The 15,385-nt window shown below is 47.0% G+C and overlaps 1 protein-coding gene across 13 annotated transcripts in view; it reads left to right on the forward strand.

The window, feature by feature from the left end:
- Positions 1-15,385, forward strand: part of ABCC8 (ATP binding cassette subfamily C member 8) — an 85,613-nt gene that overhangs the window by 19,717 nt on the left and 50,511 nt on the right. For 7 of the 13 annotated variants that reach the window (XM_054525869.2, XM_054525863.2, XM_054525865.2 and 4 more), the window contains exons 7-11: positions 3,766-3,930; positions 8,359-8,514; positions 12,626-12,745; positions 13,715-13,849; positions 14,135-14,297. In XM_054525869.2, coding sequence (XP_054381844.1) covers positions 3,766-3,930; positions 8,359-8,514; positions 12,626-12,745; positions 13,715-13,849; positions 14,135-14,297 — 739 coding nt within the window. The remainder of the gene's footprint in view (positions 1-3,765; positions 3,931-8,358; positions 8,515-12,625; positions 12,746-13,714; positions 13,850-14,134; positions 14,298-15,385) is intronic. The other 6 variants (XM_024255698.3, XM_024255697.2, XM_054525870.1 and 3 more) reach the window with 2 other exon arrangements.

Genomic DNA, 15,385 nt, shown 5'->3' on the forward strand with positions numbered 1-15,385 from the left:
TTCTTGGCCATCAAGATTCTGCTCAAATGTCACCTGCTCCAGGGAGCCTTCACCTGGTTGAGTTAGATGCCCCTTATCTGTGCTCACATAACATCCTATCAAAGCGCCCTGTTTCTTTCCCTGACTTGATCCTTTGTCCTCTATTGCCTGACCTCTGTGTGCCCAGCACTCAGCCCCTGCCTGACACCCAGGAGATGCAGGGGAATTGGTTCTGCAAAGAAGGAATAATGCAGCAATTACTATATATTGAGTGCTTACACTTACTTTTCATAACATTGACTTCTCATAACAACTCTCTGAAGTCCCTTCATAGCCTCATCTTACAGATGAGGAAACTGAAGCTAAGAGGTTGAGGAACTTACCTAAGGACACAGTGGCTAATATATGATGAATCAGGACCTCTAAGTCCAGGCTCTTAACCACCATGTCAACAGTCTTGGATGAATGGGTAGGTGTGTTGGTCTCTGGGTGGCCAAAGATAGTTTTATTCTTTACCCAGGGCCTCCCGGGGCTGGGACCTATGGACAACTCACATTTTGGCACCTGCCAAAATAGGAAGCAAGAGCCCAAGTGATCCCCTCTCCTTTAAGCACCAGAGAACATGTGAAGGGGACCTTTCCAGTCACACCTCTGGCCTGGCAGAGACAATGGGGCTCCAAACTGTAGAGTCGGGAGTGCTGGGTTCTAGTCCTACCTCTGCAGCTAACTCTTTATCTTCCTCAGCAGTCACATTCTGCAAGCCTCAACTGCAAAATGTGTAATAACTTCTGTAGAAAGTACATGGGGGCATGAAGATCATTGGCTTGATTACTTTTAAAAAATGGGTATTGAGCACTACTGGGGAAATCCCTGGAAACAAACACAATTCTTCCCTGAGAGCTTGTGAAAATGCAAGACTAGGGCCTATGATTTTCCAAAGCATTTTCTTCCACCGTCAGGTTGTAGGTCCTTGGTCTTTTCTCTCTTGCCATGGTACCTGCAGGATGCTGGCCAGTGCTATCATATCCACTCCCCGTTTCCTAGGACCCTCTTCTCGGTAGACTCCACCAGGGCTTGCCTTCCTTGGGCAGCACGGCAGGCCTCTTGGCTAGTCTAGTACCCACTTCTTTTTTTTTTTGGATGGGTCTCACTGTGTCTCCCAGGTTGGAGTGCATTGGCGCAATCTTAGCTCACTGCAACCTCTGCCTCCTGGGTTCAAGCAATTCTCCTGGCCCAGCCTCCCAAGTAGCTGGGATTACAGGCATGCATCACCATGCCCGGCTATTTTTTTGTATTTTTAGTAGAAACAGGGTTTCAGCATGTTGGCCACGCTGGTCTCAAACTCCTGACCTCAGGTGATCTGCCTACTTCAGCCTCCCAAAGTGCTGGAATTACAGGCATGACCCACCACGCCTAGCCAGGTACCCACTTCTTAACTGAAACTTAGCTATTCCAAGTTCCATCCCTTTTAAACCAACTCTTTGAAGAGAGATCTAATAATGACCCAATGACTTATAGCTGCAGTGAGATTTTTATTTTAACAGGTCACAAAATTCTCAATCCACAAAAGTAGATTTCTGACCCTAGGGTATGTTTGTTGTGGGGGAGAGAGGAAGTAAAAGTTTTGCCTTTAGAGCTGCAAAACCAGAATTTGTTGTTTTGTTAAAAATGCACAAATACTGACGAGTATATTTAAGTAACACCCATAGTCTAATGAACAAACATGATCAGTTGGCTTTTGCAGCCCTCATTCTCCAGCCTGTGTGTTTTCTGCTCATTATAACACAGCGTGTGTGTGGCAGTCCATGTTTCTCCAGAGCTTTCATGAGAATCAGTGGTCTTGGATGCATAGTGTTCCCATGTGTACCTTAATTAGCTAACCATTCCCTGTGGTTGGACATTTATATGGGTTTTTGCATTCTCCTCCTGCTCTGGCCCCAAAATAAATGTCTGTGTTCATACAGCCATTACCTTATGTGAAATTATTTTCTTTGGGATAAATTCTTGTGATGTGTTGTTGCTTTAAAATAGTGGACTCCAGTCTCCAGAGCTGCGTCTCTGCAGAGGACAGTGAGACAGAAGAATCCCAGGGCATGTTAAACAGGACCCGGTCTTCCTAAACCCACATGCCTATATTTCTGACCCAGTACCAGCCAGGGGGGCATGTTTCCATCCCCCACAAGTCACAAGCCTGTAACTGACACTAGGACGCTTAAGGTCAAAGGCCTGGACGAGGCCTAGACAGTGGGTCTGGGGTAGTGTTTTTGACATCACTCAGGTTCATGTTCACATGTTGTCCCCTTACCAGCATGTGACCTTGGGCCAGCCACTAACCCTACTGAAACTCCTTTTTTCATGTATGAAATGGGGCTAATAATGGTACCCTCCTCATTAGGGTATTGTGAGGATAGAGTTTTGTACCTGATAAATATTGTCTCCTGCCCCTTCCTCCCCTGGAAGTTCAGATCTCTCCCTGCAGCCTAATTTTAAGGCCCATTTTTCTGCTTCCAGCCCACCCCTGCCCTTCTACCTTCAACCTCCTCCCTCTGCCTTTCCCTCTGGTACACTGGCAAGTGGGACAGAGAGCCTCGGTAGGGCCTTCCTCTTAGAGTCTTGCATGCATCCCTCAGTGGTCTCCCTGTGGCTGCTTCCTGCTGCCCCCAACAGATACGGACCCGTGTCGCACAGAGCATGGGAGAGACAGTGGTGAGCAGGACCAGACAGCTCCAGGGAGCAGTGAGGGCTGGCTTAGAGAACCTCTGTTAAACTGAGAGGCCACCCTCAGGAAGCTCCGATCCAAGATCCAGGAATCCCTGACTCTAGGGAAAGGCCTTCAGTGAGAGCCTGGGCCCTCTCTGCCTGATTCTGATTGTGGATGTGCCCTCAAACTCCTTCTCATCACTTTGTTCCATCCCTCTTTACCCTGCAGCAGCTCCCACACCCTGCCAAACAGGATGCACAGTCCAGGGCAGTGTCTGAGAAAGAGCAGAGATCTGTCTTCATGGAAATATTGATGTGTCTCTGCTGGGGAACAATGGATTTATCAAGATCAAAGTTTTCCTGGGAGTTATTGATGCTTAATTTGGAAATAGACACATTGTTGTTCCCTGGTATCTTTAGCAACAAAGTTGAAATGTTTGTTTTTCTTCACTGGTTGCCATCTGAGATCTTGCTGGAAGTACACAAGAGAACCTTAAATTTAACAGGAGGCCCTGGGAGCCCATGAGGCTGGCGGGCTTGGGTCTGAAATCTTTTCAGTCTCTTGTAAGTGATGAGCTCTCATTCTCTCCCGAGAGCTCTACGGTGCCATGTTTTCCACTGGCCTTTTCTGCTCAGTAATTGCTACATTACAGGCTGTTGGTGAGTTTGGAACAAGGGAGCTGCTGATTGCATTTCTGTAGCAGAGAACATGCACCGTGAGACTCGTTGTACCAGTTCAGGTTTTAGCAGCTCTATTTATTCTTGCCCCATTCAGAATGCTCTCCCCTGGGTCTGTGGCCACAATGCTAAGGGTCATATTTATTGGCCTGCGGTTGTAATTGGGCCCCATTCTGTTCCCCCAAGTGGAAAGATGAACAGGGTGTAAGCAACCTTCCCTGTAGTTAGAAGAATGTTTAGTTGGATTTATCAGTCTGATTTTTCACTCATAAACAGTTGCACAAGCCTTTGCAAGCCCGGAGGGTCTTGTAATAATCATGGCCGTGGTCCATTATGGCACAGTGATGTGTTCTACGGTGGTCATTTTGCTGGCAATGACAGTCACCTTGGAACTTCTCTTTCCAACAGACACAATTTCTCGGGGTTTACTTTGTCTCATCCCAAGAGTTCCTTGCCAATGCCTACGTCTTAGCCGTGCTTCTGTTCCTTGCCCTCCTACTGCAAAGGACATTTCTGCAAGCATCCTACTATGTGGCCATTGAAACTGGAATTAACTTGAGAGGAGCAATACAGGTACTTGGATGATTATTTTTTCACTTCTCCACAAGAACCATTATTAGGAATAATGTCCACGAGTGTTATTCATCCTCATGGACACTCAAGAATAATTCTGCTGTAAATTTATTTTTTGTTGCCCATTAACGATGTTTTAAAACAGTAACCATTGACAAGGCAGTGTGGGATAGTGGAAAATATCTTGGGCTGAACTTGGGAGACAGAGTAGCTCTGGCTCTGGTTCTGCCTTGGACTAGGTCTGAAAAGCCAGCTGCTCAGCCCTTGGCTTGAAAGTGGTAGACATCACTAATTGATCACAGCACTCTTTCTGACCAAGGGTAAATGCAACCTTGGAATCCTCTCTACATGGCTGTTCCAGAGTTCTGCTACCAGACAGTCTTCTTTGGGTGTGAAAAAAGGAACGTGCTTGACATACAAGGTCTAGATAGCCTCTAAGACAGGGTCCCCTCTAAGATGGGGTATTGGTCCACGGCCTGTTAGAAACTGAGCCACACATCAGGAGGTAAGCAGTGGGAGCAAGCATTACTACCTGAGCTCTGCCTCCTGTCAGATCAGCAGCTACATTAGACTCTCATAGGAGTGCGAACCCTATTGTGAACTGTGCAGGCAAGGGTCTAGGTTGTGTGTTCCTTATGAGAATCTAATGCCTGATGATCTGAAGTGGAACAGTTTCATCCTGAAACCATCCCTCTCCCCCAGGTCCATGGAAAAATTGTCTTCCACGAAACCAGTCGCTGGTGCCAAAAAGGTTGAGGACCACTGCTCTAAGTTCTATTTGAACTCTTAAGTCTTGCTCACTAATGAGGGTGACCTATTTGGTCTGTTGGGTCACTTAAGTCTAGGCTGTTGGTCCTGCCTTCTGTGATTTCCTTCTTAGAGTTTCTTGGAAAGATGATCAAAGCCAGGGAGTATTCAGGGCCCCTTTGAAGAAGGTGATGATGAGAGTTGTCCAAGTCCCAGAGTCTTCACTAGGATTTTGGTTCAGCTATCAGACTAGAGAGACATCCTGTTTGAGAGTAGTTTAAATGGGATAGAAGTTTGTTTATTCTTCAGATACAGTCAGGGCTGACACAGGAGCTACTCAATGATCAGAGACCTGGCTTCTTCTGTCATGTTGCTCTGCCAGCCTTCTTTTGTGACTTTTGTCTCAATAGCCATGGTGGCTATTGAAACTGCCACCATATTTACATTTAAACTAGCCAGAAGAAGGGACAAGAGGAGGGAACGCATTTTCCTCTTAAAATTGTAATACCTAATTTGCACATACCCTCTCACATCTCATTGGTGAGAAATCGGCCAAATGGCCATGTCTAGAGAGTCTAGAAAGAGCTTGGTCTTTATTCTTGACAGCTATATATGCACTGCTAGAAATTCTCTGTGCAAAGAGGAGAATGGGCGTTGGGAATAACTAGATGCAGGTATGCCTAGTGATGTCCATGAAGTTGTGGTAAAATCCTGAAGCTGCCTTGTTCTTCGGAAATGTTCCTCAGAATCACTAACATTGGTCTTGTGGGAGCCAGGATAAGAAGCTCTGCAGAAAACGGACCGAGAGAACAAGGATATAGCTTGGGCTGGGGACGATGTCAGAGTCCATACTCTGGCTATCTTGGAATAGTCTGTGTGAACGGTGCCCTCCCAAGTTGTGCAGTGGACAACCTGTGCAGCTATATATGGCAACCCTGCCCATCCCCAGTGGTTTCTCACTGGGAAAGCAGAGTATTTCCTCAGGGATGTCATTATGTGACAATAGTAGAAAGAGCCCAGGAAAATCTAAGACCTTCTAAGACTCATGGGGGCCCAGAGCTGGGAGGAACCAACCTGTTGCTCAGTTCAGAAAACCTCTCTAGAAATCCTAGCCTCTCCTCAGACCCCTCCAGTGACAGGCAGACTTGCACCACCACAAACAACAGCCACTTTTGTGGTTGGACAGTTTCGTAATTAAATATACTTATTGTGTGTATGTCATAAATTACATTTTCCAATTACACCAAAAGAGCCAAAAATGGTTTTTTAATGTGTTAGCATATAATCGTTTTTATCAAATTGTTTGAATCTTTCTTGTTAATAGGAGAGATTCATTACTATGCCACAAAAAGGAAATACTGGCATTAATTATAGAAACAAATTAGGGGGGCAGAGTGCAATGGCTCATGACTGTAATCCCAGCACTTTGGGAGGCCGAGATGGGTGGATCACAAGGTCAGGAGTTTGAGACCAGCCTGACCAACATAGTGAAACCCCATCTCTACTAAAAATATAAAAATTAGCCAGGCATGTTGGCGTGCACCTGTAGTCCCAGCTACTCAGGAGGCTGAGGCAGGAGAATCGCTTGAACCCAGCAGGTGGAGGTTGCAGTGAGCCAGGATCGTGCCACTGTACTCCAGCTTGGGCGACAGAGTGAGACTTCATCTCAAAAAAAAAAAAGTGGCTCATGCCTGTAATCCCAGCACTTTGGGAGGCTGAGGCGGGCAGATCACGAGGTCAGGAGATCGAGACCATCCTGGCTAACATGGTGAAACCCCGTCTCTACTGAAAATACAAAAAAAAATTAGCCGGGCGTGGTGGCGGGTGCCTGTAGTCCCAGCTACTCGGGAGGCTGAGGCAGGAGAATGGCGTGAACCCAGGAGGAGGAGCTTGCAGTGAGCCGAGATGGTGCCACTGCACTCCAGCCTGGGCGACAGAGCAAGACTGTCAAAAAAAAAAAAAAAAAAGAAAGGAAGGAAGGGGGGAAGGGGAGGGGAGGGGAGGGGGAGGGGGAGGGGGGAGGGGGAGGGGAGGGGAGGGGGAGGGGGAGGGGAGGGGAGGGGGAGGGGGAGGGGAGGGGAGGGGAGGGGAGGGAAGGGAAGGAAAGGAAGGAAGAAAGATGAGTTAGGGAGGAAAAAAAACCTTTCTTTCTTTCTTTTGGAGATTTCCAGAAAATGTACCCTTACAGATGAGAGCCTGTGTCTTCATGGGTTAGAGAATAACACTTTGTGCATAAAAAGTTATTAAGCACAATTCCTGAATTATACACAATTACTAGCTATCAGTCAGTTGTGCATTTCTGTGTATGCTGGTCTTCACTTAATAAGGCTTTATTTCACAGATCACTTGGTGTCCCTACTTCACTGAAACTAGGTGATTATCTTTTAAAGTCTCATTTCACATAACCTAGGAGGTATATAGATTTGTTTAAAAATTTCATTGCCATTATTTTAAACCTTACCCATGGCATATATAAACTCACAGAAAGACAGAATAGTTTCATTATTTTAAACCTTGCCCATGGTGTACATTAGCTCACAGAAAGACATAGAATAGGTTCCTGCCTTAAGAAAACCTGACCCACAAAAAAGCCTGGGTTTACACAAAAGAGGAATTAAGGGCGGGGAGCCCACCTTACAACAGAATGAATAATAGAATTTTATCCAAGAGCAGGCATCCTGAGGATATTTAAGACCCAGATGCATTTTTCCTTGTTCAAGACCACACATCCAAAAATTGCAGTCTTTCTGGGAGTCATGATCACTCTGCACATAAAGCGTTTAGTTTCAGAGCTCAGGGAGGCCGTTACCACGGCTGCTCTCCATCTGCCCTGTGAGGGTCCTTGTGGTGGCTGCACTCTGGGGATGGTGCTGGGGCTGTCTGACTCACGCGGTCGTGTAACACATCAGACCTTCCAAAGTCAAACCCTTGTTTTGTTTCAAGGCTCAATTCTGACAGGACTTGGTCTCAGAGCAGATCCCCTCCCTAGGCTGGAGAAGGCCACTTTAAAACAGATGGCCTGCCCCACTTCATCATTTTTATGGCTCTGATCTGTGTTCTCCACTGGCCTCTGGTATATCAAGAATACAACTGGACATGAAGATCTGCTTTAAAAAATAAAGAACAGACCGGGTGCGGTGGCTCATGCCTGTAATCTCAGCATTTGGGAGGCCGAGGTGGGTGGATCTCCTGAGGTCAGGAGTTTGAGACCAGCCTGGCCAACATGGCAAAACCCCGTCTCTACTAAAAGTATAAAAATTAGCTGGGCATGGTAGGCACGTGCCTATAATTCCAGCTACTCCAGAGGCTGAGGCACGAGAATTGCTTGAACCCGGAAGGTGGAGGCTGCAGTGAGTTGAGATCATGCCATTGCACTCCAGCCTGGGCAGCAGAGCGAGACTCTGTCTCTAAATAAATAAGTAAAAGAATTAAATTAAATAAAAATAAAGAACCAATTAAGTTCTGTCTACAGGAGAAGGCCTTACTTGCTGGAGAAGTAGCTTGCTGTGCTGGAGTAGACTTGTAAGTTGGAATGGTGATACAGTACCACCTTACAGAGCTGCTCTAGGGCACCATGGGGACTGTCTGAGAAGCCCCTGGCACACTGTAACAGGTGGCATCTAGTGTGGTGATGATGATGAGAATGATGATGAATGTGAAACACTCTGCTCTCATTTCTAGACCAAGATTTACAATAAAATTATGCACCTGTCCACCTCCAACCTGTCCATGGGAGAAATGACTGCTGGGCAGATCTGTAATCTGGTTGCCATCGACACCAATCAGCTCATGTGGTTTTTCTTCTTGTGCCCAAACCTCTGGGCTATGCCAGTACAGGTACTAGATGGGCTGAGGGGAAGGGAGGGGGGCAGCATGACACACAACCAGAATCTGCTGGTCCATGGCCAGTGACTAGGAGCACACCGTCTTCCACTCCATGCGTGCCTGTACCTTTCACACACTTGGCTATACCACAGGCTGTACCTCTGGGTCCCTCCTGTCCCATACTCTGCAGGCACTGACCATCTCTCTTAATGGCCAGAGAAGGCAGTATCATTAAGACTTTAAAAATGGAGCCAACTTTATAAACTATAGAAAAATCAAGCCAGGTGCAGTGGCTCACACCTGTAATCCCAGCACTTTGGGGGGCTGAGACAGGAAGATCACATGAGCACAGGAGTTCAAGACTGGCCTGGGCAACACAGTGAGACCCCACCTATGCAGAAAAAAAAAAGAAGAAAGAAAAGAAAATTCGTATGTGGAATGCTCACAGATCTTAAAAGCTATGTTGTAGCAAAATATTTAATTACATCAAAAAGTGTTAGTGATTATTTTTAAGCAAAAAGAGTAAGTTACAAATAGCATATGTTGTAGGCTTACTACTAAACTGGAATATATGTTATGTATACATTTGTACAGATTCACACATGAAAAAGAATTTGAAAACCACATGGTGGGATTATAAGTGATTTTTATTTTCTTTATGTGTTTCTAAATTCTCTAATAAGCATGTATAAGTTTTGGAAATCAACAACATGATATTTTTAGCCTAGGCAACAAAGTGAGACCCTGTCTGTACAAAAAATTAACTGGGGGTGGTGGCTTACAACTATAGCCCCAGCTACTCGGAGGCTGAGGTCGGAAGATTACCTAAAGTCCAGGAGGCAGAGGTTGCAGTGAGCTACAGTCACACCACTACACTCCAGCCTGGGTGACAGAGTGACACCTTGTCTCAAAAACAAACAAAACCTGGTGTTTTTTAGCCAGATGTGGTGGTGTGCCCCTTTAGTCCCAGCTACCTGGGAGTCTGAGATGGAAGGATTGCTTGACCCCAGGAGTTCAAGGCTGCAGTGAGCAATGATCACGCCCCTGCACTTCAGCCTGGACAACAGAGAGACTCCCGTCTCTTAAAAAATAAAAATAAAAACGTTAAAACATGGTATTTTTTTAAAGCAAGACAACCTTTGGTGCTGGCTCAGGAAGAGGTACATTACACCCCAATAATCAGAGGAGAATCGTCAGCGTGGTTGATCTGATCTCGGGCTTCATATGCCCCATGTCCCATCCAGAGCTCTTCCACCACAGAGTCTGATCCTGTCCTATGCCTGGGACTAAATCTTCACCCTGGTGTTCAGGCCAGAAACTGAAATCCCAGACCCATTCCCAGAGGGCGGGAAGATTCCACCGGGAGAGCTTGATGTAGCAGAAAGTGACTTGGGTGAGACAGGCTGATTCAAATACTTAACCTCTCTGAGTCTTTGTTTCTTTATCTATGAAATGGGGAGGATGCCTACCCTTTGGAGTTGCTATGGCAATTCAGTTAGATAGTGTAACACCAGGCAGAGTGCCCCCCAGAGTCTTCACTCCGTAAATATCTGATCCCTCTAACTTGCACGTGTTTGATGTGAGTGAGGTGTTACCAATCCAGAATCCATTGCTTCTTGGGATAAAGATTCCATAAACCTTCATCTCCAGTGATTTGTATTGGTCCTCCTTACTTGTAAAGCTTAGAGTTAAAAAATATTAAAAGAATAAAAGGGGACAGGCTCCCACAGGGACACAGCTAGACAAGATGGGATGCAGGGAATCTGATGTTCTTTTTTATGGGAACAGTCATATATGCCATCCCCCATTACCACCTACCCATGCCCAGACTGCCCCCGCTCCATTCTGCCAAGACAGATCAATGACTATAAAAGCTACAAAAGGGCCTGGAGATCTCATCTAGTTCAGTTACCAACCAACCTTTTATGCACAAGACTTTCTAAGCTGGGTGTGGTGGCTCATGCCTGTAGTCTCAGCTGCTCAAAAGGCTGAGTGAGGTAGGAGGATGGCTTGAGCCCAAGAGTTCTAGTCCAGCCTGGGCAACATAGAGAGACCTCATCTCTAACACAATTTTTTTTTTTTTGAAACATGAAAAATGAAGATTTCTGACCATGCTTCTCTCATTAGTTAACACTTTGGCCTGTGAGGGCCTGGTGCAGAGAGACACAGCCTGGGAGGATCCTAACATGTACACAGCATTCAAAAGGCTACAGGACACTTTCTGTTGTGTCCCCTTGAACAAGCAGTTTGTAAGATTTTGTTGGCCAGGTGCGGTGGCTCACGCCTGTAATCCCAGCACTTTGGGAGGCCAAGGCTGATGGTTCACCTGAGGTCAGGCGTTCAAGACCAGCCTGACGAATATGGTGAAACCCCGTCTCTACTAAAAATACAAAAATTAGCCGGGCACGATGGCGTGTGCCTGTAGTCTCAGCTACTCCGGAGGCTGAGACAGGAGAATTGCTTGAGCCCAGGAGGCGGAGGTTGCGGTGAGCTGAGATCGCGTCACTGCATTCCAGCTTGGGTAACAGAGCGAGACTCAGTCTAAAAAAAAGAAAAGAAATCAGGTTTTGTCTACTAAACCTGCTGCATGGTTACCATTACTAGTACTTACAGTGTTTGTTGCACATGCATCATTGCTAATAGTGCTAACTAATATTAACAGCCCTTGCCCTATGCCTGGCCCTGTCCCAGCCCCTCTCCCTTATATAATTTAACCCTTGCACTGGGGGTAGAGATTTTTATCTCTACTGATTTCTTACCTTTGCTCATTTATCATGAAGTATCCTTTGGTTTTCTGTTTTTGTATATACTTTTACCACTTATAGATTTGACCAGCACTCAAGAACCAGTGTTACTCCTGGGAGTTGATACAATCCCAGCCCCATGGCAAAGAAACTCATGTGGTTAGGATTCTGTGTGCAGCCTGGTTAGCCACAGGGCACACAAGGCTTTTTATAATATTGACATGAGTGCAGAAGCCCCGTTCCCGTGTAAGCGCCGAGGGCTCTTGTTGTTTCGTAATCTTTTTTTGGTCACATGCACACAGCTTTATTGAGATATAACTCACTCATTTAAAGCGTACAGCTCAGTGGGTTTTAGTGTCCTATATTCACAGAGCTGTGCAGCCATCATCACAAATGTGGACGTTTTCATTTCCCCAAAAAGAAACCTGTACCCATTGGCAGTCACTCCTCATCTTCGCCCCCAGCCCTTGGCCACCGTTAATCTACACATACTTTTGAAAGGCTAGTGAAACTTTCTCAGAAAAATAAATGCTTGCTCAAACATTTGGGCTATAATTTCAGGGGCTTCATGGGTGCCCCCCTGACATTCATCAAGAACACCAGGTTAAGGAATTTAGCTATAATGGAGGCCTCTGTGTTTCCCAGGCTCCTGGGTATCAGAGGCCCAGAGAGGGCAGGTGCCTTACCCTGGGCCACGCAGTGAACCAGTGGCAGAACCATACTCACACATCTCCTTTCTGCAGTTCCCCTGTGACAGAGTTCTCATGAAGCTTTTTCATTTATTTTCTGAGAGGAGGGTAAGCCACCTTGTATTGATCTCCAACTATATGCCAGCCACAATTCTAGGTGCTTATCATAAAGGTTCATTTAATCTTCACAATAGTCCTGCAGAGTGGACAGAGTCCTTCAGAGTGGGCATTATAATTACCATTTTAAAGATGAAGAAGCTGAAAACCAGAGAGGTTAAGTAACTCACCCAAGACTGCACAGCAAAGGGCTGGGGCCTTCAAACTCAGGGCCACAGACTCCAAAGACTATGTCCTCCCCACTACACTAGATTGTTTTCCTAACCTGTGAATAGGAGACAAAATAGTCCTTTTATTTCTCACAGTTGCTTTGCACACTCAGAATCCATGATTTCCTCCGCATGAGGGCCATTCAGACCTGTGCAGAAGAGAGGAATGGACCAAGGAGTCTGGGGAGCACCTAGGAGGAGGGGATGGGGAGCATGAGGAAGAGCCAGGGAACAGCAGCAGCTGCAGCACCAGCTCCCACCCCAGCCGCTGCCAGTCCCTTGGAGGTGGTGTGGGTGCAGACACTGGCTCACAAGGTGCCCTGTTAGTGAGCTTGGGGTGCCATGGGAGCCTTCTTGTTGTCAGGCCCAACCCAAGCTGGCTGAAGAACACCCTGATGGCCTCTGTTTGAGCACAACTAATGAAGGACTGGACGCCAGAGATAAGTCCAGGAGGGTGATGCTGCAGGGCAGTCCGGGAAAGAGGGTACTTCATCTCTATCATGGTCCTCTGCCCATCCATGCCAGCATCTAACACCTGTTAAACACTGGGAGGCAGGTGGTGAAGGGGCCACTTCCCAGCCTCTAAGGTACCTGCTAAGCCAGGAGGCATTCTGTGATTAAATTACAGGGCCTCCCACTTACTCCTTTATCCTTGAGGCGGTGCTGGGAGCTTAATGCCAATCTGGTGTAGGGCTCTGGGACTACGGGACCAAGGCAAGCAGTCTTTTCTCTCTCTCTCTCTCTTTGTAGCTAAGGAAGCCAGCACATCTGTTCTTTGAGAAAAAGCCCTGTATTTAGAGGTGTCTGCCTTTGAAGGCAACCTGAGAAACAGTCATCTTGGCGCTTTGGGGACTGGCAATTTACACTTCTCATAAATATTCAGAAGTAGGCAGTCATTTACATAAAGCTAGATGCAGAAGGAATTCTCTTTTCAGAGAATACCTGGCAGATTCATTAAAAAAATTAAAGAAACCAAGAGCATAAGAATGAAAAGCGAATTCTCAGACCCCAGGCTGGTTTTGTCTGGCATGGGTGCAGCAACTTTGCCTCTTTGCTCAGTTATCACTTTTTTCCAATGACAGTAACCATAAGCCCTGAGAGCCAGCAAACATAACAAAAGGTGCTGTCACAAACATTGTGCAATCCCAGCTCTGAGATTTCCATCTGGAAAATAGACTGGAGAGAGTTAAGGCTTCAACCAGCCTTGCAGATAAATGCAGTTAGTTACCAGCCCAGCAACCCTCTGCTTGTGTGAGAGCCCATTATGCTAACCTCCTTTTGAAATTGCTTTGTTTCTCCTCCTTCCCTGCACCCCACTCCCCAAGACAATTTGGAAACCTGGGCACCAAGGCTTGTCCCACTCTAGGGGACTGGGGAAACAGGGATTTTGCCAGCACCCCCTGGCAGGGCAACCATCAGGTCAAAGGGACCTGACCTATGACCCCTTCCTCAGATCATTGTGGGTGTGATTCTCCTCTACTACATCCTCGGAGTCAGTGCCTTAATTGGAGCAGCTGTCATCATTCTACTGGCTCCTGTCCAGTACTTCGTGGCCACCAAGCTGTCTCAGGCTCAGCGGAGCACACTGGTGAGTGCCCAAAGGTGTGTTTTGTCCCTCTTCCCCTCCTTCCCCCGACAGCAGCAGGTCTCCTCCCACACACCCACACTGTCATTGACTTTGACTTTGAGTAGGCCACTTCACCTGTCCAGGCGTCAGCTTCTTTGTCTGGGAAATGGAGTTAATGGGGGAGGAGGCTGCCTCCCGGTGGGGACAGGAGCCGGGCATGGCAGTGACAGTATTGACACTCAGGCCTTCCTCTCGGGTGGGGGACGGAGCAGAAGCCTCTCCCCTCTGACTCGGGGACCCCTGCAGGAGTATTCCAATGAGCGGCTGAAGCAGACCAACGAGATGCTCCGCGGCATCAAGCTGCTGAAGCTGTACGCCTGGGAGAACATCTTCCGCACGCGGGTGGAGACGACCCGCAGGAAGGAGATGACCAGCCTCAGGGCCTTTGCCATCTATACCTCCATCTCAAGTGAGTTCACCCCACGCAGCCAGCCCTGGGTGCTGCTGCCTACATGCAAGGAGAGGGTGTCACAGCTCGGGTGAGAGGGGGTGCAGGGACAGAAGCAAGAGGCCTTGAGATTATCCGACTCAGTAGGGGAGCCTCAAACTGGCTCTGATAGCTAAGCTCCCAGAAATCAAAGTACTCTTCATTCATTTATCCAACAAACATGCATGGAAAGCCTGCTATGTGCTGGACACTGTGCTGGCCCTCAGGATACAGTGATGAGGAAGAGAGATGAAGTCACATTCCTCATGGAACTGATACGTTATTGATAGACATCAGCAAGTAAGTAAATGACCACAGTTTTGAACTCTCCTAAGAATGAAGACTTTTTAGTGAGTCAGACTGAGTTGTCATTGCCCTGGGGAAGCTACAAGAAAGCTTCCATCCACTTGGGGCCATGCAAAAGAAAAAGACTAGTTATCCTTAAATATCAGAAGCCCGAGCTGAAGGTACTCACAGGTGTAGGGACTGAATTTATATTAACCAAGTAGTTTGGGAACCCCAAGCCAAGGAAGAAGAAAAAGACCAAAACTGGTAAAAGTCCTAGAGTCCCATACACTTGAAACCATTTTACTGAGAATGTAAAATTTTTTTTCTTTTTTTGAGATGGAGTCTCGCTCCATCACCCAGGCTGGAGTGCAGTGGCAAAATCTCGGCTCACTGCAACCTCCACATCCCAGGTTCAAGCGATTCTCCTGCCTCAGCCTCCCAAGTAGCTGGGACTACAGGCACACGCCACCACACCCAACTAATTTTTGTATTTTTAGTAGAGACAGGGTTTCACCATATTGGCCAGGCTGGTCTTGAACTCCTGACCTCGTGATCCACCCACCTCAGCCTCCCAAAGTGCTGGAATTACATGCATGAGCCACTGTGCCCAGCCCAAAAGATTTTTTAGAAATTGAAATTTTAGTTATGGAAATTAATTCAGTGAACAATGGTCCCCTGGCCAGAGTGAGGGCTTATGGAGGTCAGGTGACCCATGGAGTCCTGGCCCAAGTTTATCTCGCAGTTGGTCTCGTGGCTCCATGGACCCATCCCATGGTGGTTAC

The sequence above is a fragment of the Pongo abelii genome, chromosome 9 (assembly GCF_028885655.2).
Source record: "Pongo abelii isolate AG06213 chromosome 9, NHGRI_mPonAbe1-v2.0_pri, whole genome shotgun sequence".
Classification (NCBI taxonomy): Eukaryota; Metazoa; Chordata; class Mammalia; order Primates; family Hominidae; genus Pongo; species Pongo abelii.